General features: G+C 42.8%; 2 protein-coding genes, 1 long non-coding RNA gene and 1 pseudogene across 3 annotated transcripts in view; 2 read left to right on the top strand and 2 right to left on the bottom strand.

The window, feature by feature from the left end:
- dpy30 (dpy-30 histone methyltransferase complex regulatory subunit) overlaps positions 1-4,772 on the bottom strand; it is a 5,043-nt gene extending 271 nt beyond the window's left edge. The window contains exons 1-4 of the mRNA XM_031297115.2: positions 4,679-4,772; positions 3,514-3,554; positions 3,025-3,069; positions 2,529-2,671 (exon numbers count right to left, since the gene is read on the bottom strand). Of these exons, the coding sequence (XP_031152975.1) occupies positions 2,529-2,671; positions 3,025-3,069; positions 3,514-3,554; positions 4,679-4,688 (239 nt within the window). The 5' untranslated portion in view covers positions 4,689-4,772. The remainder of the gene's footprint in view (positions 1-2,528; positions 2,672-3,024; positions 3,070-3,513; positions 3,555-4,678) is intronic.
- Positions 1-9,688, top strand: part of LOC118494907 — a 12,898-nt gene extending 3,210 nt beyond the window's left edge. The window contains exon 3 of the long non-coding RNA XR_004897115.1: positions 9,444-9,688. This is a non-coding gene — a long non-coding RNA (uncharacterized LOC118494907). The remainder of the gene's footprint in view (positions 1-9,443) is intronic.
- LOC116048142 overlaps positions 1-27,500 on the top strand; it is a 568,688-nt pseudogene that overhangs the window by 149,690 nt on the left and 391,498 nt on the right.
- Positions 7,198-27,500, bottom strand: part of LOC116048133 (3-oxo-5-alpha-steroid 4-dehydrogenase 2-like) — a 25,054-nt gene continuing 4,751 nt past the window's right edge. Inside the window, exons 2-5 of the mRNA XM_031297114.2 lie at positions 24,249-24,412; positions 13,436-13,537; positions 11,955-12,105; positions 7,198-7,716 (exon numbers count right to left, since the gene is read on the bottom strand). Coding sequence (XP_031152974.1) covers positions 7,650-7,716; positions 11,955-12,105; positions 13,436-13,537; positions 24,249-24,412 — 484 coding nt within the window. The 3' untranslated portion in view covers positions 7,198-7,649. The remainder of the gene's footprint in view (positions 7,717-11,954; positions 12,106-13,435; positions 13,538-24,248; positions 24,413-27,500) is intronic.

Raw genomic sequence — 27,500 nt, 5'->3', positions numbered from 1 at the left:
ACACAGGTCTGATCACACACACACACACACACACACACACACACACACACACACACAGGTCTGATCACACACACACACACACACACACACACACACACACACAGGTCTGATCACACACACACACACACACACACACACACACACACACACACACACACACAGGTCTGATCACACACACACACACACACACACACAGGTCTGATCACACACACACACACACACACACACACAGGTCTGATCACACACACACACACACACACACAGGTCTGATCACACACACACACACACAGGTCTGATCACACACACACACACACACACACACACACACACACACACACAGATCTCACAGTGTGAGATCTGTGTGTGTGTGTGTGTGTGTGTGTGTGTGTGTGTGTGTGTGTGTGTGTGTGTGTGTGTGTGTGTGTGTGTGTAGTATAGTGCGTGTGCACTAGGGGTGCACAATATATCGACTCAATATCGTTATCGCGATATCACGTTGCGCGATATTATACCAAAAGTCTCGCGATAATTACGTGATATTTTGTTTGCGTTGCATCCCGCCCGACATGTACCCAAAGAGTATAGAAGCAACAAGAGGAGAAACTCAACACAACGTTGGGTTACAGTCAGTCCAAGATGGCGGAGCTGCAGTTCCATTGAGTTTCTCCTCTTGTTACGTCTATACTCTTTGATGCACCTCTCGAAAAATACACATCACTTGGTAGAGTTGTATTTCCCCGACTCATTTCCTGGTTCTCCTTCTCCAGAAAGGACATGACATCAAGGAGAGGTTAACTTCTCCTGGTTCTCCTTCTCTATAACAACATGAGATCAAGGAGAGGGTTAACTTCTCCTGGTTCTCCTTCTCTATAACAACATGAGATCAAGGAGAGGGTTAACTTCTCCTGGTTCTCCTTCTCTATAACAACATGAGATCAAGGAGAGGTTAACTTCTCCTGGTTCTCCTTCTCTATAACAACATGAGATCAAGGAGAGGTTAACTTCTCCTGGTTCTCCTTCTCTATAACAACATGAGATCAAGGAGAGGGTTAACTTCTCCTGCTACAGATTTCCCACCGTGGTCAGAAAGAAAAGAGGAGACTCTTAAGTTTCTCACTATGACTCTAGAGTCACTACTCGCTCTTTTTTTTTTCTTCGCTCTACCACACACACCCACACACACACCCACATGCTCGACGCACACACACCATGGAGCCTCCGCAGAACCATACAACGAAGCGAAAGAAAAGAAAGGAGCTAAAGAGAGAGGGAAGAGTGGAGCAAAAAGAACACAAAAGTAAGAAAATGAGTGTTGCTCTGGGAGACGACGAAATAACAGATTGAAAAGAAACTTTAGAGGCCAAAAGTATTAGCTACAAAAGAGAGCGACCTGCACTGGCTTGTGGGTGCTCCTGGGCGTGCCTAGCCTACCCCTGGTTGCTTGGCATGCTCTTTATTTATACATTTATACTATCCAACCAGTAGAACATGTCCTGTTCTCTTTATTTATATATTTATACTGTCCAACCAGTACAACATGTCCTGTTCTCTTTATATATTTATACTATCCAACCAGTACAACATGTCCTGTTCTCTTTATTTATATTATCCAACCAGTACAACATGTCCTGTTCTCTTTATTTATATTATCCAACCAGTAGAACATGTCCTGTTCTCTTTATTTATATATTTATACTGTTCAACCAGTACAACATGTCCTGTTCTCTTTATATATTTATACTATCCAACCAGTACAACATGTCCTGTTCTCTTTATATATTTATACTGTCCAACCAGTACAACATGTCCTGTTCTCTTTATATATTTATACTATCCAACCAGTACAACATGTCCTGTTCTCTTTATATATTTATACTGTCCAACCAGTACAACATGTCCTGTTCTCTTTATATATTTATACTGTCCAACCAGTACAACATGTCCTGTTCTCTTTATATATTTATACTGTCCAACCAGTACAACATGTCCTGTTCTCTTTATATATTTATACTGTCCAACCAGTACAACATGTCCTGTTCTCTTTATATATTTATACTGTCCAACCAGTACAACATGTCCTGTTCTCTTTATATATTTATACTGTCCAACCAGTACAACATGTCCTGTTCTCTTTATATATTTATACTGTCCAACCAGTACAACATGTCCTGTTCTGGAGACACATGTTGGACCAGTCCAATATGACCGTCAGTTGAAATAAACTTTGTGTTGTAAGAAAACTTGTTTTATTTGTTATAAATCTATTTTGATGTGTTTTCCCATAACTTTGGTAATTTTACATATGTTTAAAAATATCTAAATTAATATCGATATCGCAATATCACATTTTTTCAATACCGTGCACCCCTAGTGTGCAGTGTGTACCTGTCCTTGGGGAGCAGCGACAGCCCCTGCAGCATGATGTAGTGTGTGTAGGGTGTGTGTGTGTATAGTGTAGTTTGTGTATAGTGTGTGTAGTGTATAGTGTGTGTACAGTGTGTAGTGTGTGTACAGTGTGTAGTGTGTACCTGTCCTTGGCGAGCAGCGACAGCCCCTGCAGCAGGATAGGGACCACGGTCTGGTCCAGGTAGGCCCGGGTCGGCAGGGCCTGCAGGTCCACCTTCTGCTTCGACATCTTCTCTGCACTCGGCTTCTCGTTCTCCAGCGTCCTCTGGGGAGACGCAAAGCATGCTGGGACTTCAGCCTCTCAGGGATCACAGTGTCTGTGTGTGTGTGTGTTCAGGCCATTACACATGAATATGTGATGAATAAGCGAAGCAAAAATTTTAACTATGCACACCGGCAACGATGCAAATGCTGCTGAAGTGTGTGTGTGTGTCTGTGTGTGTGTGTGTGTGTGTGTGTGTGTGTGTCTGTGTGTATGTATGTGCATGTGCATGTGTGTGTGTGTGTGTGTGTGTGTGTGTATGTGCATGCATGTGCATGTGTGTGTGTGTGTGTGTGTCTGTGTGTATGTATGTGCATGCATGTGCATGTGTGTGTGTGTGTGTGTGTGTGTGTTACCTGGATGTTCTCTGTCAGGTACTCTGCATGAGGGTTCTCAGACACCTGCAGGATCATCATCATCATCATCATCATGTCATTAAATGTACACTCAGATTAACAGTGCATTGTGGGTATTTCATAGTGAACTAGATAGATAGATAGATAGATAAATAGATAGATAGATAGATAGATAGATAGATAGATAGATAGAAGTGACTTTGGACATCTTCTGCTCCGTGGAACCCTGATGACAGTAGTACAGTACTACACTATACTGTACTACAGTGTAGTACTGTGTAGGTGAGTGTAGTACTGTGTAGTTGAGTGTAGTACTGTGTAGTAGAGTGTAGTACTGTGTAGTTGAGCGTAGTAGAGCGTAGTACTGTGTAGTTGAGTGTAGTACTGTGTAGTTGAGCGTAGTAGAGCGTAGTACTGTGTAGTTGAGTGTAGTACTGTGTAGTTGAGCGTAGTAGAGTGTAGTACTGTGTAGTTGAGTGTAGTACTCACAGGAGTGTGTCCCTCCATGGAGTGATCTGCGTCTGTGTGATCTGAAAGACAAAACCAGACACTGACTTCTCTTCATTTTAATATATATATATATATACATACATACATACATATATATATACATACACACATATACATATATATATATACACATACATACACACACACACACACACACACACACACACACACACACACACACACACACCCTATCCCTGAACATGACCCAACTCTATGCTGTAGAAGTATTTGCAGGTTACCCCCGTTTTATTCATATAATAACCCGCGTGACTAACGTTAAACCACGTGTGTGTAAGCACGAGCTTTCAGGGTTAATCGGTTATAGATCACTAAAGCAGTAGCAGTCTCACTGAGGATCAGCTGATCATTCACATCTACTACAGTATATCACTAACTGATAATCACCGCTGTCACAGAACTCATTTGGAGATCAGTGGATTAACCGTTATAGACAATACAGGCCGATTTACACAGCATTACACAAACAGAATGTGGATAAACGTCCTTAAACTGCCTGATATTTCAATGGAGTTTGGTGCAAAGAAAGTCCTAAACTCAAGGGTTAAGGAATGTTAAGAATAAAATAAAATAATGCCGTATTTACGAGTATACCCTAATGATTTCTAGTTAAACTTCAGTTTACTTCTGTACACGCCCAGAAGTAAGGAATCGCTAAATTAGCTGATTTTTGAACACAGTTTGGTTCACAGAATCTTCCTACAGCGCAGCGGAGTATCCGGAGTCTGTTGTATGAATAAACTAAAAGAAGAAAACTAGTGCAGCTACTTTCTTATTTCAAAGAACAACTATTAAACATAAAGTGGCTTAAATATGCCTAATACGTTTATTTTATTCAACTTTGTGTCTTCGCTGCTAACTGAGAACGTTACTGAACCAAACCTCTAACAGATTTTACTCATTTTAGCGTCCATCGGCGATTTTAAGCGCCGGTAAATTAGCTTAGCATCACATTAGCTGCTAACGCTCTCTATCTGGTTATTTAACGTCACTAACGGTTAAATTCCACCGCTGTGGTTTCGACTGAGTCCTCAAATCATCAAATCAAACCGGAAACACGCAGTAAACAAACGCAAATACAGCAAAAACGGCGAAAAAGGTGATCAATGTTCAACAATTAACTTACCGTCCGCCATGTTTGTTGTGGATACTAACGTAAGATGTCTGGCGTAGCGTACGCACGTCGATTCTGTTCAATGGCTACGTACAAAATATAGCCCAACGCTGCGCATGTTTCCGGTTTGCGTCAACGTACTTCAAAGTAAAAGCACCGACGCATTTGAATTGAGCCATGAATTACACATCTGATGTTTTTCAGTCTAACAGATAATTTAGTGAACTACATGTCTCGTCTCGCACAATATACGTCACACACACACACACACACACACACACACACACACACACACACACACACACACACACACACACACACAGGTTGAATGAATTAGATACTTCAAAATAAAAGCACGAACATATTTTTCTTCTTTTTTTACGTGTCACTCTTATTTAAGTATTTCATAAAATATTTGGTCTCATGCAAATTATGTAAATATTGTTTTATAATATGTTATATTGCTGCGCTAAACTAAATATTATAGTATGTTATTCTATACTGTGTTATTACACTATAATTACACTAATTCACTAGATTATACTAAACTATGTTTGACCCTTGCAATTTATTCTATTATATTTAAACTCTGCTGCTATTAATCACACCACTGACATTTTATCGCGTCATCTCCAAAACCCACCAGACTCCATGTAAATAATCAGGACTTTTAGTGTGTATAGAGCCAGCATATTTCCACCAGACTCCATGTAAATAATCAGGACTTTTAGTGTGTATAGAGCCAGCATATTTCCACATGTAAATGGGTGAATTAAGGGTTTATCTCAACCAAACCAGAGTGGTGATTGTTGGAACAGTGGAAAGATGAACCAAGACGGCTTTTGGTAGTTTTATTTAGTTTCTGTCCACTTTGAATGAAGTGTGTTTTACGACGCTAAAAGTCCTGATTATTTACATGGAGTCTGGTGGGTTTGGTGATGGTGATTTCGGGGTTTCATGTTAAACTAAAAGGATCTTACTCTTTAACTAAAAGGTCTATCTCTGTAGGGATCCATCCCATAATGTTGTCAGACACTTAGAATAATAATCTGAGTCTGTCAGCAGCAACAACAGAACTTTTAGTGACTAACTGACGCTGAACATTTGTGTTACATGAAGATTAACCAAAAACACACACACATCACTCAGGAATCAGAATCAGGTTTATTACCATGTAAGCCTTCACATACAGGAGATAATGTGCCTTTTTTATAGCAGTAAAATAAAAAAAATGAGAGTAAGAGTATAAGAAGAAAGATATATAAGAAACATAAGAAATCAAAGGTCCCATATCTTCATAAAAGAAAAAATAGGCAAAAATGTAAAAAGGTAAATTTATAAAACTGCCCTTAGACCTCAGAGGATTAATAATCTGAATCTGTAAAGTAAACTAAAGCTGTCGGATAAATACAACATTTCCCTCTGAGATGGAGTAGACCAGTGGTTCTGCAGGGGGTACGTGTCCCCCTAGTGGTACTCTGGAGGACTGCAGGGGGTACGTGTCCCCCTAGTGGTACTCTGGAGGACTGCAGGGGGTACGTGTCCCCCTAGTGGTACTCTGGAGGACTGCAGGGGGTACGTGTCCCCCTAGGGGTACTCTGGAGGACTGCAGGGGGTACGTGTCCCCCTAGTGGTACTCTGGAGGACTGCAGGGGGTACGTGTCCCCCTAGTGGTACTCTGGAGGACTGCAGGGGGTACGTGTCCCCCTAGGGGTACTCTGGAGCAGTGGTTCCCAACCTGGGGTCCAGGGACCCCTAAGGGGGGCGGCAAAGATCACAGCCCCCATGTGATCTTTGCCGCCCCCCTTAGGGTCTAAACCAGTCTTTATCTGGTTTGAGGTTGAGGTAAAAAAAATATATTTGCACGTTAAACAAATTATGATAATACACTAGAATATATAATGTATACAAAAGTCTGTATAAAAACTATATATTTTTGTTCTCACTTAAACTTGTAGGCAGGCTACTTAGTAGGCCAAACCTCCGGGTCCTCTTAACCTGGGACCCTGCTGTCATCAGGTCAGCTGCTAGCTGCTAGCTGATAGCTGCTAGCATCCTCATTTTTCCTGCCACCACAGCATCACTATTTTATGAACGAAACATGGCGGAGAACCGTAAAAGTGCTGATAACTCCTCTGTATCAAAAAAGAAAGTAAGGGAAAGTTACCTCAACTTCGGTTTTGGAGGGGGGGCTCAGCTTTTCTTAGACATAAGTAGGAGGGGCGCCAAGGAAAAAAGGTTGGGAACCACTACTCTGGAGGACTGCAGGGGGTACGTGTCCCCCTAGGGGTACTCTGGAGGACTGCAGGGGGTACGTGTCCCCCTAGGGGTACTCTGGAGGACTGCAGGGGGTACGTGTCCCCCTAGGGGTACTCTGGAGACGTAGGGGGTACGTGTCCCCCTAGGGGTACTCTGGAGGACTGTAGGGGGTACGTGTCCCCCTAGGGGTACTCTGGAGGACTGTAGGGGGTACGTGTCCCCCTAGGGGTACTCTGGAGGACTGCAGGGGGTACGTTTGTATGTTTTTGACCTGTTCTTGCCTAACTTCCTTCCTTTTGTCATTTTTTTAAAAAGTTTTTTCCTTTCTCCATGATCATCTAAATGTTTTCCAGGTCCAAGGCTGTAGTTTAGTAAATATCGCTGACATCGCTGTCTTCTTCCTCTTTATAGAGACTTTATTTTTCTACCGAATTATTCGTGCTGGTCAGGGGGTACATGGCTTCAAAACACTGTTCAAAGGGGGAACATTAGTGAAGAAAGCTTGAGAACCAGTGGTGTAGAGGACAAGTAGAAAGCAGCATAACATGGGACATACTAATGCAAAGTAGCTAAGAATAGTACGTTAGTGGAGTAAAAGTACAGTAACTCTCCACCTCTAGGAATGTGGGAAACCTCCGCTTGACTACAATCCCGTGAGAGGAAACCATTGAGCTGAAACACAGCTGCAGACGATCAGTTCTGGTCCGTCGACTCTCCTCCGTTGTTACAGTATGAAAGGAATGAGAGCTTTCCTGGAGCGAGGGTAGTCTTCAAACCTCTGCTGGTAGTCTCTGCAAGACACACACACAGCGGAAACAGAGTTAGTCCATCAACAGGACATCAGAAACATCACTAGAAGGACTACATTAGCTCAGAGTTGGTCCATCAACAGGACATCAGAAACGACACTAGAACCAGGACGTTTCCAACAAAAAAGTGCAAAAAATGCAATGAAAAAAGTGCCAAAAATGCGACAATAAAGTGCAAAAAATGTGAAAAAAATGTGAAAAAAATGTGAAAAAAAGCGGCAAAATGCGATGAAAAAATTTGCAAAATGCGATGAAAAAAGTGGCAAAAATGTGTCAAAAAAGTGCCAAAATGTGATGAAAAAATGACAAAAATGTTAGCTCAGCGTTAAGTCCATCAACAGGACATCAGAAACAACAGTAGAACCAGGACGTTTGTGACAAAAAAAGTGGCAAAATGCGAAGAAAAAAGTGCCAAAAATCTGACAAAAAAGTGGCAAAATGCGACGAAAAAGTGGCAAAGATTCGACGAAAAAAGTGCCAAAAATGTTAGCTCAGAGTTAGCTTGTAACGTAACGCCAAGCTAGCTGTTAGCACCCCTGTAGTCATATAGAGACGTATCATAAAGAAAGCTCTAAGACAATCACAATCTTTTAATTTGCACGTATAGCATGTATACACGGCAGAATATATTGGAGGCACGTTGGACGAGTCTGCCCTCTTATTGGCTACCGCTCTGAGACAGTTGACCCTGAGTCGACTTTGGGAGAGCAGTGAATATCCGGGTACTTTCGCCGCCATCATACCGCCGTTCTCAGAGGGAACCAATTGAATCGCTCTGCTGTTATTGCAGCTGCCTGTGGAAACCCAGCAGGGAAAGTCTGCAGATGTTCTCTCTCTCATATACATTAGACAGGTCCCTATATAGTAATACTCTCATATACATTAGACAGGTCCCTATATAGTAATACTCTCATATACATTAGACAGGTACCTATATAGTAATACTCTCATATACATTAGACAGGTACCTATATAGTAATACTCTCATATACATTAGACAGGTACCTATATAGTAATACTCTCATATACATTAGACAGGTACCTATATAGTAATACTCTCATATACATTAGACAGGTACCTATATAGTAATACTCTCATATACATTAGACAGGTACCTATATAGTAATACTCTCATATACATTAGACAGGTACCTATATAGTAATACTCTCATATACATTAGACAGGTCCCTATATAGTAATACTCTCATATACATTAGACAGGTCCCTATATAGTAATACTCTCATATACATTAGACAGGTACCTATATAGTAATACTCTCATATACATTAGACAGGTACCTATATAGTAATACTCTCATATACATTAGACAGGTACCTATATAGTAATACTCTCATATACATTAGACAGGTACCTATATAGTAATACTCTCATATACATTAGACAGGTCCCTATATAGTAATACTCTCATATACATTAGACAGGTACCTATATAGTAATACTCTCATATACATTAGACAGGTACCTATATAGTAATACTCTCATATACATTAGACAGGTACCTATATAGTAAGCACATTAACTGCTCCTTTTAGTGGCAGTTTTTAATTGAACAACCCTGTACGTATTGCACCACTGACATATTGCACAACCCCAACAGCCAACAGCCAACATATTTTCCACACAACACAATGACATGTTGAACAATCCAACAGCCTATGTATTGCAGCACTAACATATTGCATCAGGGCTGGACTGGGACAAAAAAACGGCCCTGGCATTTTTGGCCCAGGCGGCCCAAACCCACCGTGATTGGTCAGAGACGTTCCCTGCAGACAGTCCTCTTAACATATGTGTGCATGCTATGATATGAGTTGCCTAGTGTTCTGCATTCATGTGATCGTTTTGGCTCCTTCAAGAGGCGTCTCAAGACTTATCTGTTGCTCTTACACTTAAATAATTAATTAGTTCTTACAGTTATGATTTGTATATTTATGGTATTTGTTTATTTTTTTTATTATTATTGATATTTGATATTGTATTGCTATTATTGTTATTATTACTATTTTGCTTAATATTGGCTTAGCAACTTTAAAAACCTGTTTACTGTTAATTTTAACTATTGTAAGATTCATATTTTGTCGCTTTGGACAAAAGTGTCTGCTGAATACAATAACCATAACCCTTCCCAAAAGCTACGCACTAACCCCCCAACCCCCACCCCCAAATCCTTCTGGTCGGTTATTGGCTGGAAGACTGTTTGTTATGTTTGGTGGTGCAGGTTGGCCAGTTTGTTTTTGTTGCTGTTTGTGGAGCCTGGGCTGTCTAGTTTTTTTTACAGTGTGTTCAGGGGACAGGCAGCTAGCAGATAGTGAGGAGATGTTTGCTGTATGTGAAAAAAAAATGATAAAAACGCGTCACATCGCTTAGAGCACCTTTAAGTATACAAGTATGTTTTGTAAGTAAAGTCAGTCAAAATGTTGCCTTGGCCCACACCAATGAACAAGAAAGAAACAGAGAGAAATGTAAGTTAAGTTAAGGTATAATTAATTTAATGTGTGGGCAATGTAGAGAGACAGAGGTATACATTGTATACATGAGCCTAGTAGAACAGGCTGCATAGATCACACAGACTTTTCAGCTACCCAACAGGCTTACCGCTAGCTAGCATTTTCAATGTAAGCCAAAGCAGTGATCTTACCTGACAGCCACTAACTTTAATGTTACAGCCAAACTCCTTGTTGTTGTTATGACGTGAGGCGCACATAACACGTGCGCATGCACACACACACACACACACACACACACACACACAGCCTCCCTCCTTTCCTGAGAGTCCCTGTTAATTTGCCTACTCCTTATCACGTTGTGAACTACTCTCTCTTCTATCCTTTCCTCAGTCGCTCCCATGTCCCTGTCGTGGTCACTCTCCTCTTCCTCGGCTTCTTCCCTGTCGTGGTCACTCTCCTCTTCCTCGGCTTCTTCCCTGTCGTGGTCACTCTCCTCTTCCTCGGCTTCTTCCCTGTCGTGGTCACTCTCCTCTTCCTCGGCTTCTTCCCTGTCGTGGTCACTCTCCTCTTCCTCGGCTTCTTCCCTGTCGTGGTCACTCTCCTCCTCCTCGGCTTCTTCCCTGTCGTGGTCACTCTCCTCTTCCTCGGCTTCTTCCCTGTCGTGGTCACTCTCCTCTTCCTCGGCTTCTTCCCTGTCGTGGTCACTCTCCTCCTCCTCGACTTCTTCCCTGTCGTGGTCACTCTCCTCCTCCTCGACTTCTTCCCTGTCGTGGTCACTCTCCTCCTCCTCGACTTCTTCCCTGTCGTGGTCACTCTCCTCCTCCTCTGGTGGTCCATGGCCCAGGGCCCGATGGAGCACACGGTGAAGAAGGTACCATACCTGTGGTGGTGGACGGCCCGGGGCCCGATGGAGCACACGGTGAAGAAGGTACCATACAGAGTGGGAAATTAGCACCCGCCACCAGCCAATGGCGGGTACTTTTTCAAAGTGGCGGGTAACTTTGCCTTGTGTAACAGCCACAGTGGCAGGTGGATTGTAAAACATATTTTTATTTGTTACTACTTAAAACATTCTTTGTAACGGATTGGACAGCTTTTGTCAAAGAATGCTGTTGCTAAGTAACAATAATGCACTTTTGTCGATTGGTTTTCAGCGCTAGTCCGTGTGTCACGGCACTGAACGGACCGTGACACATATAGCTGAGCTGAGGTACAGACAAAAGGAAAATTATCGGTTAAAAAAATGTGGCGACATTCTCCCGGTGTCAAGAGGCCCGCCGCGGAGTCAGCAGTAGCTATGACTGTACAAACTGTTGAGGGTGAAGTAAAGAAAAAGAGAAGGTACTTTTCGAACAAGTGGCGCATTGATGACGAAGGGAAAACGAGGGAATGGTTAGCCTACCTTCACGACGACCAGTCCATGCACTGTACTTACTGTCAAACCTACGCGTCGTCAGAAAATGCAATAAAAGGCAATAAAAGACCACGTGTCATCCAAGTCTCATATCAAGTGCACTACCATACAGCTGGCGAAGACGGGACCCCAGGAGCAGATTGTGGCAATAAAGGCTATCTGCTCTACGCAGATAGCTAATAATAAATAGCTAATAAAATATGAATTAATAATAAAAAATAATGTATTGAAGCAAATCAAAATATGCTAGTGCACTCTCTTTTATAAATTTGAATTCCGGAAAAAGTGGCAGCACCGTGTGCTCACCGGAGCACACGGTGAAGAAGGTACCGTACCTGTGGTGGTGGACGGCCCGGGGCCCGATGGAGCACACGGTGAAGAAGGCAAAGGCGAAGGTCGGTAACGACCACGTGGCGACGGCATAACCACACCACTCCACGATCTCCCCGAAGAAGTTGGCACCAGACACGAACTCAAACATTCCCCCTGAGAGAAAGAGAAAGGGCCGAGTATGAGAAGGGAAGGCTGTTGACTAGGGGGTCAGGGTCTAACAGGGTCTAACCGTAGGGGATTAGGGTCTAACCGTAGGGGATCTGGGTCTAACCGTAGGGGATTAGGATCTAACCGTAGGGGATCATAGTCTAACCGTAAGGGCTCATGGTCTAACTGTAGGGGATCATGGTCTAACTGTAGGGGATCATGGTCTAACTGGGTCTAACCATAGGGGCTCAGGATCTAACCGTAGGTGATCATGGTCTAACCATAGGGGCTCATGGTCTAACTGTAGGGGATCATGGTCTAACCGTAGGGGATCATGGTCTAACTGTAGGGGATCATGGTCTAACTGTAGGGGATCATGGTCTAACCGTAGGGAATCATGGTCTAACCGTAGGGGATTAGGGTCTATCTGGGTCTAACGGTAGGGGATCATGGTCTAACCATAGGGGATCATGGTATGACCGTAGGGGATCATGGTCTAACCATAGGGGATCATGGTCTAACTGTAGGGGATCATGGTCTAACCGTAGTGGATCATGGTCTAACCGTAGGGGATTAGGGTCTAACCGTAGGGGATCATGGTCTAACCGTAGGGGATCTGGGTCTAACCATAGGGGATCATGGTCTAACTGTAGGGGATCATGGTCTAACCGTAGGGGACCAGGGTCTAACCGTAGGGGATCATGGTCTAACAGTAGGGGACCAGGGTCTAACCGTAGGGGATCATGGTCTAACCGTAGGGGATCTGGGTCTAACCGTAGGGGATCTGGTCTAACCGTAGGGGATTATGGTCTAACCGTAGGGGATCTGGTCTAACAGTAGGGGATCATGGTCTAACAGTAGGGGACCAGGGTCTAACCGTAGGGGATCATGGTCTAACCGTAGGGGATTAGGGTCTAACTGTAGGGGATCATGGTCTAACCGTAGGGGATCATGGTCTAACCGTAGGGGATCATGGTCTAACCGTAGGGGATTAGGGTCTAACTGTAGGGGATCATGGTCTAACCGTAGGGGATTAGGGTCTAACCGTAGATCATGGTCTAACCGTAGGGGATTAGGGTCTAACCGTAGTGGATCATGGTCTAACCGTAGGGGATCATGGTCTAACCGTAGGGGATCATGGTCTAACCGTAGGGGACCAGGGTCTAACTGTAGTGGATCATGGTCTACCCATAGAGGATCATGGTCTAACCGTAGGGGACTAGGGTCTAACCGTAGTGGATCATGGTCTAACCGTAGGGGACCAGGGTCTAACCGTAGTGGATCATGGTCTAACCGTAGGGGACCAGGGTCTAACCGTAGTGGATCATGGTCTAACCGTAGGGGATCCTGTAGACGGTCTCTCCGGGGCGTCTCAGGCTGCGTAGGATGTGGTCACTGTGGATGTTGATGATCAAACCGCAAACAAACAGAAGAAAACCTTCATGGGACACAAACAGGAAGAAATCAACATGATTATATGAACAATCTGACAGGAAGTGATGTCGCAGACATGAAGCATATTTAAGCAACAGAGAGGTGAAGGCCCGCCCCTTCCTGTGTCCACCACGGGACCTTATTGCAGTAAAATGTGTCCGGTAGTAAACAGGAAGAGACAGATCATGTTTAGATCCTGTTTGAATTGAGCCGTGAATTACACATCTGATGTTTAAAAGATAACACACACACACACACACACACACAGACACACACACACACACACACACACACACACACACAGACACACACACACACACACACACACACACACACACACACACACACACACACACACACACACACACACAGACACACACACACACACACACACACAAACAGACACACAGACATACACATTTGGAAGACATTAAAAACATGAACATTAAATCCTCAGGAAAACATGTGGACAATGACTTCCAGATGTCAATTGTTTTTTTACAGCCATGACGTATGTGACTAAACCTCTGCATTCTCATCTTATGCATCACACTCCTCTGTTATGGTGTGGTGGCCATTTCAGTAGATTTACTCACTAACATTGTTGTGGTGTGGTGGCCATTTCAGGCAAGGTTATAATCGTTAACGAAAACGAACGAAATAACGAAAACTAGGTGGGAAAAAACATTGTCGTTAACTGAAATAAAAATAAAAACGAGGCATTACAAAAAAACGATAACTAAACTAAAACTGTAATGTCTGTTTGCAAAACTAACTAAAATAAAATACAATTATCGAGTAAATGTCCTTAGTTTTCGTCTTTGTCGATCTTTCATAGAGCAAATAACGTTATATCTCTCCAACCGTGACATTTACACTAACGTTGTTATGGTGTGGGGGCCATTTCAGTTAGGCCAGGAGCCAGGTCCACTCCTCAGGATGTATTTTGCTAACTTTTTTTCACTCTTATTTCCTATTATCTTATACCTTGGGCCATCACAAGTTGATAACGACCACCCACAACTCAGCCCCGTTTGGTCTCAGGGGCCAAAAAACACCCTTTTTGGGAAAAGCTTTTGGCGGAATGATGTAATTGTGAATATTAAGGTACTGCAGCTACATAAATGGTCATATAATCCTAAAATGTTGCATGGTGTATCCTGACACATAGGGGAAACTAGCAGAAAAAGATTCTGGGGATTGCTGCCTTTTGCTGTCAAATATCACCCTCAACATACCCCAAAAGACAAAAAAATGTCTGTCCACCTGACAAATTGTCATCAAAAGTGATCATTTTCAAGCATTTTATTAGAGATATTACTGCCTCAAATGTACATGAAAAACTTCCCAAGTTTATAAGCTTCAATGTAAGTCCAATATGACCTTTCTATCTAGAGGATTACAGCTGGTATAACCAAAGTTCTCCATTATATCTCAAATCGGAGAAACATAACTTTCAAGCACTACCACTCCATATGGGATTAAGCATATTTTTTGCACATGAACAATATCTTAAACAAGAATTGAGATTTGATTTATGTACTGCTATACTATATGATGTGAATTACTTTACCATTGAATAATATCAAGCCCCTAGGTGGACTGGGGTCAGGGTGTAAGATAAAACAATGGTAACCAGGTTACACACATAAACACACTAACCCACTACACTACAGTCCACCAAAGACTAATATCCTGCATTCTGACACACTTTTATGCACCAATTTATGGTGGGAATACCTTTATTTATCCTATGAGAAGAAAAACACAGATGATATTAAAAAAATATAAAAAATATAATGGAATATAAAGCCGTAAGAGGGCTTTCACATCAGGGACCTGAGCCTGGATCACAAAAGTTGACCCCAAAGCAACGAGGACAAAATAAAATAGGCTACTTATATTTGTCTTAAAGGGGTGATAGAATGCAAAACCGATTTTACCTCGTCATAGTTGAATAATTACAGTTTAGTGGGTAACTAGGACATATACATAGAACCTCAAAGTCCCATTGACACCTCTTTACTCTGCAGATCTCACAATTTGAAACTGCCTCTGAAAACGGGCAAATCTCAACGAGCCGCCGAGTTGATGTTAACTCGGCGGCTCCTCCTCATTTGGCTCTAGTCTCTATCTTTGTCACGCCCAAACATTTACATAGGCCACTAGCTAACTGATCTGAGGTCAGTTAGTCTTCTAAATCTAGGTCGCGCAAATCTCAGACACTTTTTAACTACATTGTTCGCCTGCTCTTGCATTACTAAATTCACTTCTGTGACTTTTTTATGTGAGAAATCAACTATGTAGAGGTCAAATATGGGCCGTTTTACGAAAATTGATGTCTAATTGCAAATTTGGTCTGACTGTGTGTCGCAGTTCAGCAGGAGCTCAGCAGGCTACGTGACAGCGGCCGGTGCTGCCTCGCCGCCCGGCGTGTCCTACTTCATAAACTCCTGCTCGCTGTGAGCTAGCTGGATCTCCGTCACCAAGGGAAGCCCGCAGCGCAAAGTCACCGATTCTGGGTTACTGGACTACAAAATGCTGAGGCCCTGATGGAGCTCCAGGGCCTGCAGCTAGCCGCTAATTCATAGGATTGAAGGGACAGTAGCAGCTAACGAAATCCCTAATGTTCACAAAAATGCATTAAATTGAAATCGGACACCATAGTTAGCTTTATAAGACATTGGGGTACATGTTCTGTAAGTGGCGTGACAAAATTCAAACTGTAAATATACGAAAGTTATGCCGAAAGTGTAGCAACGATTATTATTAAATGGGACACATAGCCTAGCTTGCAGCTCCGGAGAAGTGAATTTAATAACGAAATAGCCGACAAACAATGTATAACTTTGCAGTGTCTGAAATATGAGACCTGCTGTCTCGTCTCCAATGTGTTTCTATGGGGTTCCTCAACCAATCAGCACGCAGCTCATCTAAATATTCATGAGCATACCATATTTGGAAGAAAAGCTCTTGTTCCAAATAGAGCCATATTCAGAGGGTAGTTAAGGGCCTAATAAAATAACATTCAGGCAATTTTCAGCCCAACCAATGTTACATACCCTAATAGGAGACCTTAAGGAACAGTGTAAAATACCCTATATAATCATTCTATCACCCCTTTAAATGTGTGGTGAAGGGAGGATACTGGTGTTAGTGTAGGCGGAGCATTTGGGCCCGGTAGCTACGTACACACTATGCACTACACACTATACACTACACACTATGTACTACACACTACGCACTACACACGATGCACTACGTACTACACACTACACTACGCACACACTATGCACTACACACTATGCACTACACACTACACACTGCCCTCAGCGAGGAGCGGGTCAGTGAAAGATGAGAAAAGTCTCTCTGCATGTTCTGCAGCGTTAGTTTAGTTTGCTGTCACATTACTCGACCCCGTATTTGTGAATACAAATATCTGAAGTGAAAGTTCTGTCACAAAAATATATGTTGTTGCGTATCATTGCATATTTTTAAGTGCACGGGTATATGGAAATCCTGGAGATTTCTTAGTGGGTATACTGCGTATACCTGCGGATCACGTAGACTACACCACTGCACTAACCAACCAACACCCTAACCCTTCATGTCACATCCTGAAGTTAAGACAATTTGGAGGTAAGTTGATCTATTTTCTGGTTATGGAAAGATATTGATTCTATTGGGAGATTGGTGTCCTATATTTTTCTACATGTAAGGCACCCACTCTACTTCTAGATTGATTCAAGTCAAACTCAGGGTCTGGGACATATTCTGCTGGGATCTACCACATCTACCATTCTGGTGGAATAACCAGTAATTATGAAGCGAGCCAACGTCATATCCTGACTGCCCATGCCAAAGGAGAGTTTGTAGAAGCCATGTGGGAAATGACAAGTGGCCGAGGCGAACATACAGAGAAGCAACAAAGAGATCTCAGACCACGTGAAATCACTCGGTCTGAGGAGCAAGTGCAGCAAACAGTACAAGCTTTTCAGAGTATTATCAACCCATTTCAGCTTGAGACTTCTCAGCCCTTGACAAGTTTGAGTTCAGGAGCAGCTATGCCAGGAGAGGTGCGCTATGATGTGCCGAATGCCCTGAAAAATGGCAAAACTCAAAAAGAGTTCATCCCTGATCGACTTCAAACAAAAACAAAAAAAGGTCCTTTTCTTTGAACCCATCAAGAGGAACAGATTCAGGACAATGTCGTCTACCACACCTGAAAGGAAGCTTGTGGCATCAAACCAGAAAGTGATCCAGTACAAGGCCACAAGTGGGTTTATCTTTCAGATCTTCATCAAATCACAAGAACTTAAGTCACAAATTAGCAAATTATTATTATTATATATAATAATATATATTACATATTATTACAAATTATCTTTGACTTAAACAGTCCTTCCAGAAAAATGCAGATTTTTTTTGTGATTGTTGCGGGCAAAAATCCTTGATTATGCGGCACGTTTTCTTAAAAAATGTGATGGAATATGCGGGATATTTATGCAATTTTATGCGATGAAATTCCGGGAATTTGCAAACTGTGGTTTCATCATGTCTTCATCGCGGGGTTTGCAGCTTTTCGATGATGTTCACGTCGCGTAATTACGTCACTTCATAACGTTCCCATGGCAACAGGGGAAAACGGCTGCTCTTGTGTGAAGTAAACGCAACATTTTTCATCTTTCTGCTAAGATATATGGGACTTTTTTGCAACAAAAATGCGGGGATTATGAAATCATGCAAGCCCCGCATATTTTGCGTGGAAATTGGCAATTTATGCGGCGAAAGTGCGCCATATTTGAAAAAATGCGCATGATCAAAGATGCTGAGAATGCAGAACTTCCTTCTCCAAGCCAATGTGCTCTCATTCAAGATGGGAACTCCTCATTCTACATGCACGATGTACCACGGACAATGAAGACTATATCAGAGCGCACCTTCAAAAGTCTACCTGCTGCAGCTGAAACAGTATTCAGCACAGACACTTACAATGACCGTCTTTATTCACCAAAATCAGCTGAGAGAGATCGCAGAGGTTGTGCTGAACGTTTATGGGTTAATGAGCTGAATGGCCATTGACCCGCTGATTGGAATGGTTTTCTCCCAAATGATGAAAACAAGAAGGCACTCATTCATTTACTTCTGGATCACTGGAGCTCTCATGATATGATGGAAGACATCATCCGAAGGCCTGTCATTTTCATAGAGGCTCGTCAAGTTTTCAAGCACGGACGGACTGGCCATCTGGAATTTGGGCAAATGCCAGAAGGACCGCACTCCTATGGACCTCTAAGGGCCACTACTGATAAAGTTATTTTATGCATGCAGCCGCAAGGTGCGTGGAAAGATTAACTCGAAAGGCAGAGTTACTAATTTACAAGATAGGTTGTTGACAAAAAGAGGGCCGGTGTGTTGCAAATGCAAGGGCCGTTTCTTGAATGCAATGCTGGAGTTTTGTCAAAAGAGCTTCTACCAGAGATCTGTTCAAAACATGAAGAAACAGATGTGAGGGTGATCATTTACATGCAGTATATCCAAACTAAAAAGCCTCATATCAGAACAGTTAGAGTCAGAGCAAAAGACTGATATTTTCTTCATCCTCCTGTATTATGCCAAGTCATCAACAGTCAACATCATCTTTGACATGGGAGATAGACTAATCAACATCAACCAGCTGGCTGGAGATTATTCACAGGAACACAGCTCAGCTCTCTTCTGGCCTTGCATGTGTCCACTGGTGCTGACTGCACTTCAGCATTCAAAGGCAAAGGGAAGGTCCGTCTGATAAAGATTCTTAATCAGAATTCAAAGTTTAGTCAGTGAAGATGAGGAAGAGGAGGAAAATGATGATTGAGAGTTTATATTCTACACTAATACAATACACTAACATGACCAGTCGTCAAAGTACAGCATGGATAAGCAGCAAAAAGATCTAAGAACCAAAGAAATGTTTTCTATTTTAGTTTCGCCATTTGGCTGTAAATAATGTTTACCTGTACAGGTTACTAACGTTTACTCAATTGAAGGTTGGCTTTTTGATAACAGACTGCATACTAGAGTCATCTTTATTCCTTGTGTTGCGAGGACTTTGTGGACTTTAATAAATTTCACATTTGGTTAATTGATTTTGTTTGATTGTACCCTATGTTGCACCCTGACCCCAGTCCACCTAGGGGACCACACTACACACCACATTACTCACTTTTCATTCAATTCACTTCATTTAGTATAGCAGTACATAAGTCAAGTCTCAACTCTTGTTTAAGATATTGTTCATGTGGCCAGGATAGCTCAGTCGGTAGAGCGGGCGCACATATACAGAGGTTCATGCCTCGACGCAGAAGGTCCGGGGTTCGAGTCCGACTTGGGACAATTTCCTGCATGTCTTCCCCCTCTCTCTCCCTCTTTCATTGCTTTCCTATCACTAAATGCAGAAATGCCCAAAAAATAATCTTAAAAAAAAAAAAAAAAAGATTGTTAATATGCTAAAAATATGCTTAATCCCATATGGAGTGGTAATGCTTGGAAGTTGAAAAATGTTTTCTCCGATTTAAGATATAATGGAGAACTTTGGTGGTACCAGCTGTAATCCTCTAGATAGAAAGGTCATCTTGGACTTAAATTGAAGCTTATAAACTTGGGAAGTTTTTCATGTACATTTGAGGCAGTAATATCTCTAATAAAATGCTTGAACATGATCACTTTTGATGACAATTTGTCAGGTGGACAGACATTTTTTTGTCTTTTGGGGTATGTTGAGGGTGATATTTGACAGCAAAAGGCAGCAATCCCCAGAATATTTTTCTGCTAGTTTCCCCTATGTGTCAGGATACACAATGCAACATTTTAGGATTATATGACCATTTATGTAGCTGCAGTAACTTAATATTCACAATTACATCATTCCGCCAAAAGCTTTTCCCAAAAAGGGTGTTTTTTGGCCCCTGAGACCAAACGGGGCTGAGTTGTGGGTGGTCGTTATCAACTTGTGATGGCCCAAGGTATAAGATAATAGGAAATAAGAGTGAAAACAAGGTAGCAAAATACATCCTGAGGAGTGGACCTGGCTCCTGGCCTAAGTAGATTAACTCACTAACATTGTTATGGTGTGGGGGCCATTTCAGTAGATTTACTCACTAACATTGTTGTGGAAACACAATAAGCATGGAAACTAAATGCACACTTTCTGCATTACTGAATTACTTCAAATACTAAGTTACTCCTCTAGTAAACTAGTCTCTCATTGTATATTTTAGCATATAAGTAAAGCTGCCAAAGCTGAACCTTTCTCAAAACTCCAAAACATTTCTCAGACGAGTGTCAATTTGGGAGCTTGCATGCTACAACTCCTTCCCTCTCAAATGCCTCGAAAAGGCTGTCGTTTATATATATATATATATATATATATATACACATACATACAGTATCTCACAAAAGTGAGTACATCCCTCACATTTTAGTAAATATTTCATTATATATTTTAATGGGACAACACTGAAGAAATTACACTTTGCTCCAATGTAAAGTATGAAGTGTACAGCTTGTATAACAGAGTAAAGTACTAAGTGTACAGCTTGTATAACAGAGTAAATGTGCTGTCTCCTCAAAATAACTCAACACACAGCCATTAATGTCTAAACCACTGGCAACTAAAGTCAGTCCACCCCTATGTTAAATTCCCATAGAGGAAGGCAGACTTTTATTTTGAAAGGCCAGTTATTTCATGGATCCAGGATACTATGCATCCTGATAAAGTTCCCTTGGCCCCAACATCTAATAGCTGGTCTGATTTGCATTGAGAGATGATTTTATGGAAAGTACCCCATGCCAATCTCTAGGTATGGTAAAGGATGTTTTTGAACTAAACAGTACAGCAATCATGTTAATGAATAAAATTCTTTTTTTATCAGATGTCTTAGTTACAACACGATGGAGCTAACAAAGCAGTTTTGTGTTTATATGTGCGAGCGGGATTTATTCAGTTTGGAAAATCCCACGGTCTCTAAAGCTACAGGTCAAATAGTCAGGCTGACTAAACAGGGAGGGACCATCTGCTAGTGATGGGGGGCCGAGACTGAGAGAGCTACATAGGAGCTACATGGATAAATATGCACCAAACAAGCCACTTTGAAATGTTGCTGTTCTCATGAATACAAAAGTTGGGTGACCCTCCCCCCTAGACTAAAAAAAAGTGGATGACCCTCCCCTCAACAAAGAATAAAAAGACATGACCCTCCCCTATTCTCCGGTGGTCCATAAATACCGAACGGTCCCTAAGCAGAGGCAGGCAGGTTTGTGGTCTGGGACTGAAAGGGTTAACCTCTGACCCACATGTGAACTGTTGAGTGTGAACTTGAGTCCTGCTTAAAGCCCATGTTGCAGGTTAACCACCACTGTTGATTAATGGGTACATAAAGTACTCAACATATGTATATCATTGTTAAAAATGTCACCAAATAGTGTTAAAGGCCAGTTTTTACCGTTTTAGTCGTTTAGTGGGTTTTTTAACGCAATTCGGTGATGATGTCTCGTTGGGGAGACGTGCCTCAGTCTAGTACTAGAACTATGGTGACTATCAGTCTAGTACTAGAACTATGGTGACTGTGTATCAGCCTAGTACTATAACTATGGTGACTGTGTATCAGTCTAGTACTAGAACTATGGTGACTGTGTATCAGCCTAGTACTATAACTATGGTGACTGTGTATCAGTCTAGTACTAGAACTATGGTGACTGTGTATCAGTCTAGTACTAGAAATATGGTGACTGTGTATCAGCCTAGTACTAGAACTATGGTGACTGTGTATCAGCCTAGTACTAGAACTATGGTGACTGTGTATCAGCCTAGTACTAGAACTATGGTGACTGTGTATCAGTCTAGTACTAGAACTATGGTGACTGTGTATCAGCCTAGTACTAGAACTATGGTGACTGACTGGGATGAGGAAGAGGTGTTTTTACTGTCAGTGAATAGCACCGAGTGAAAGTCAATGTTTTCTTTATATCTAGTGACAGTGATCATGTCGTTAGTCCAGATAAGTTCTGGTAATCTATCTAGATCTAGAAATAGAAGGCATCATGTTAGCTATGGGCTAACTTGCCAGTCAGTCCCACCTGTGAAATCCCCCGACGTTGTACACACACATTTTCGATTAGATATCTCACGTTTTGATGGACCCTACTAGCTCCAGTAACAACATATTTGCCTAGTGTTTATTTATTACTTGGATGGGGATGCTGTTCGGCTTTTCACAAGTTTAGACAGCTAGCTAAAGCTACGCCGACGTTTTGCTAACGTTAGCGCAACAGCGTTAGCCTAGACGGCTAGGTAAATATTACGACTGCCTTCGTTGTTTCCTATATCTGCGTCCATGTTGTCAACATAAGACATGTGGCGTTAGTGCTCCTTTTGTACCATCATTGTATTGAAAGAAATGTTAACCTTCGCTCCTACGAGATGGGTGGGTTTTTGTTAGCTACGTTACACACAAAGTTAACTGGCTATAGTTAGCCTGTGCTAGCGGAATTAGCTAACGTTGCGTAGCCAGCCAGCAGCTTCGGCAGTAGTTCCGGCGAGCTAACCACGACAGCTAACACATCCACAAGCGTCTCTATTTCAATCATCACTGCAGGTTGACTGCTTTTAGCAGCAGAGGTTGATTGTGGGCGACAATACTGTCGTGGTTAGCTTACCGAAACTACTGCTGATTGCCGAAGTTGCTGGCTGGTTACGCAACGTTAGCTAATTCCGCTAGCATACAGGCTAACTTTAGCCAGTTAGCTTTGTATGTAGCTAACAAAACCCACCATCTCGAAGGAGCAAAGCTTAACATTTCATTCAATAAAATGATGGTACAAAAGGAGCACTAACCAACATGTCTTATGTTGACAACGTGGACGCAGATATAGGAAACTCAGAAGGCAGTCGTAATATTTACCTAGCTAGCAGTCTAGGCTAACGCTGTTGCGCTAACGTTAGCAAACGTCGGCGTAGCTAGCTGTCTAAACTTGTGAAAAGCCGAACAGCATCCCCGTCCAAGCTGTGTTTCACTTTCCCTCCAATATTATTATACACATAATAAAGACACATGGACTCGGTCGAGACCAAAAGCCATATTTTGCAACACCAGTGGCACAGACCGAGACCATAGACAGTGAACAGAGACCAGTGGCACAGACCGAGACCATAGACAGTGAACAGAGACCAGTGGCACAGACCGAGACCATAGACAGTGAACAGAGACCAGTGGCACAGACCGAGACCATAGACAGTGAACAGAGACGGGGCTTTCGTCTGTCGTCGACCCAACATGATGTAGTGCAATGCATTGTGGGGGAAAAGAGAATCATTGCAAACTGCTGTAAAATAGTACTACTTTTTTGTATTTTATTCCGTTTTGTGATATCCATTGTATTTGATGTTGTTGGGTAACAGTTTAAATGTTTATTACCAACAAGCAAATTGCACAAATTCATTAGAAAATAAACCCTGCAACATGGGCTTTAACTGGTCCTCTGTGCAGGAATTCGCCTGCGGCAGGAGCCGGCTCTTACCGGGCCGTTACCGTGGTGAAACTATTTGCAAATGTGCTGCAGTAAAATAATAATGACTCACTAGTCAAACAGAGATTATAGCCTGATGTGCTTTACAACAATGTGAGAAAATACACACAACCAAAACCACTCCGGGATCCGGATGTACAGTGACCCACCTGCGGCGAGCCGAGCGTGCGTCAGCCAGCCGGGGTCGTATCGGGCGCAGTGCAACAGGAAGTGACCTTGCAGGAAGCCGTTGAGCGAGCAGAAGATAGCGGCGTATAGGACGATGGGCAGCGGGACGGGCCGTCCTCTCATCAGGAAGGAGTAGATAAAGGTCCTGAAAACAGAAATCATCTTTTCATGTTCATTCTTTTCCTCCCACACATGGCTGTGTGTGTGTGTGTGTGTGTGTGTGTGTGTGTGTGTGTGTGTGTCTCGGCGCCTCTCAAAATCTGATGAAAATCTTTTAAACTGACCTTTGTCAATCAAAAAAACAGACAGATTCAGCAACTGTATGGCCTATTTCTCTCTTATAATGTTTTCAGAAACACTTTTCGGTGAACTATTTTCGTAAAATAAGAGATCGTATTCAGAACGAGACGCCATTAGAGTCTGTTTTGAAATTCTGGAGCAGCAAGACCCACGTGACGCGTTCGTCCAATCAGCTACCATGTGTTGCGTTCGTCACGCTCATCTCCCTCGTCGTTTCCAGTAAGTGTTTTAACATAGGTGTGTAAATGGGCGCTACGGCAGTTAGAGGTTAGTGACCATTAACAGTGGACTGACGAACCGTGAGACGCACACACGCTCCAAACCAAGACAAGAGAACCGAGCGGTTCGGATGTTTTTTCATGAACCGTATCACCTCTAGTCATTAGTATGAGAAAAAAAATGTATTTGAACTGTGTGTGGCTCGGGCCGGGCTGGGACAGAAATTTCTTAATGCCTGTCGGACTCGGGCCGGGTACGGTTACTGCTCTGTCGGACTCGGGCCGGGTACGGTTACTGCTCTGTCGGACTCGGGCCGGGTACGGTTACTGCTCTGTCGGATGCAGGCCGGGTACGGTTACTGCTCTGTCGGACTCGGGCCGGGTACGGTTACTGCTCTGTCGGATGCAGGCCGGGTACGGTTACTGCTCTGTCGGACTCGGGCCGGGTACGGTTACTGCTCTGTCGGACTCGGGCCGGGTACGGTTACTGCTCTGTCGGATGCAGGCCGGGTACGGTTACTGCTCTGTCGGATGCAGGCCGGGCTCAGACAGAAAAATGCAGCCCGATCAGCACTCTACGCTGTATGGAAACACCGGCTACAGGGTGACGTTAGCGTCGGTATCTGAAACTGAGAGCCGCTGTCTGAAAACACGGGGACTGCCATTTCTCCGACGCTACATCGTTCCGACCTCTCAATAACTCGAAAAATTCCCTTTGGTCCCACAGCCCACCAGTCCGACATCCCATTGTTCCGACCATATAGGCTTTTGTGAATCAACTCCCGTAACAGTGGGCAGCGGTCACGGCCTCAATACATTACCGGCCCACGGGGAAAGGTCCCGACTCTCCTGATTGCCACTCCGCTACTGGGTTGGGGTTAGGCATTTGACCTCGAGTGGTTAAGGTTAGGATAGCTGATTGGTCAGGGGATAGGACCCGTACAGGGGGGTTACGTTACGGGAGGTGATCCACGAAAGCTGGTCGGAACAATGGAGGGTTGATTTTTGAGTTTGATTTGAGGACTTGACTTTAGACTGCGGCGAATTCTGATGGACTTTCTAGTGTCTAACGTCCACGGAAATGGAAATGTAATTGTTGGTTTAGGTTACACACAGTTGGTGCTTATTATTAGCCGTGAATATATTTTAGCTTTTTAGCTAACGATGGGATTGTAATAGTCAGTTTGAACTGTGTTTTACGTTCTAATAGCTGTTGCTTCTATGCTGTGCGCTGAATATTTCGGTAGTTTATTCTGTTTAAATGGTTGTCATAATTCTTATAATTATGATGTCATTTATATAGGTTCCATGAATGCCTTTGTGTTTGCTAATCTTTAACTGATAGCTCACTGCATTCTAGTTATTACTGTTAGCCATTAATATCCCTCTATGCTTGCTAATTGTAGATGGCTATATGTTTAGCTGTTGGTCTGTAATGATCCTTTAAACAGTCTGTGTTGCTGTGCTTTGTTGTTACACAACCACACACACAGACACACACTAAACCATCTAAACCACAGCCCTGGACTCTGCTTCTCCTTTCTCCCACACTCTCACCTGGACATTGAAGTAGTCCTGAGCCGACACCCTGAAGCCATTGTTGCCACACCTATTAAACCATATTTACACATTCTCTAAACCATATTTACACATTCTCTAAACCAGGGGTTCTCAACCTTTTGCAAGCTGGGCCCCCCCAAAGCTGGTTCATTACAGTTGCCCCCCCCCCCCGCCCGGCACCACCCCCACTACACCGCCTTGCATAGATAGATAGATAGATAGATAGATAGCCCTAGGCTAGGCTATTATTTTTAGGCCCACAGTATTATTATTATTATTATTATTATTATTATTATTATCAGTAGCGGTAGATAGGCCTATTATCATTACTAGGCTATTGTTATAATTGGCAGTAGCACCAGACTTCTAATGTGAGCTTGCAGGCATTATTATTATTATTATTATTATTATTATTATTATTATTAATATATTATTATTACTAATATTAGAATTGGCACCAGACCTCTGATATGAATTTATGCTTTATTATTATTATTACTGGTCCTAACAGTAGGCAGATCATCTGTATCTTCTCCAGAAGCTTGCAGGTAGCTGATGTTAATGTGAGACCTGAGCCAGGTATGCTTCATCGTACCTTCAAAGCTTTTTTGCAGCTGGTGGTGCGTCGGTTGCCTTGTTGGTCCTCACTAGAAATCTCTCCATTTTGTTTGGTTTTGAAATAATTTGGATGTGGATTAGTTGTGTTTTCAATAAGTTGAGGCTATGATGTAACGATGTGTGCGTGTGTGCAGCCTGGACGTGGAGTGGTGTGTGTCTCCTCTGTGCTCTGACTTCAGGCTGGGACTGCTGCGCGAGGCTACTGAGAGACTGACTGCCTGGGAGAGCTTTTGGACGGGGGAGGGGCTCACGGCAGCACCTGCTGCTCGTTGAGCACATAACTGCAGAGTGATACGTGCTTTCGAGTCTCCAAACACCACAAAAGTCTCCAATAACACCAGTAAAAGTCGCTAGATTTGTCGCTAGTCGACAAAAAAGTCGCCAGGAGGATGATTTGTTTTACAGTGCGGAGGCTCCACGCAGAGCTTTCTCCGTAACCTACAAAAGTGGCCTGATGTTTATACTTGTGCACTGGTGTGTGCGTGAGCCGGCGTGTGTGTGTGTGTGTGTGTGTGTGTGTGTGGTAGAGGGAGAAGT

Source organism: Sander lucioperca, chromosome 4, assembly GCF_008315115.2.
Source record: "Sander lucioperca isolate FBNREF2018 chromosome 4, SLUC_FBN_1.2, whole genome shotgun sequence".
NCBI lineage: Eukaryota > Metazoa > Chordata > Actinopteri > Perciformes > Percidae > Sander > Sander lucioperca.
Note: the sequence above shows the minus strand (reverse complement) of the source record. Positions and strands in the feature narration are given on the sequence as shown.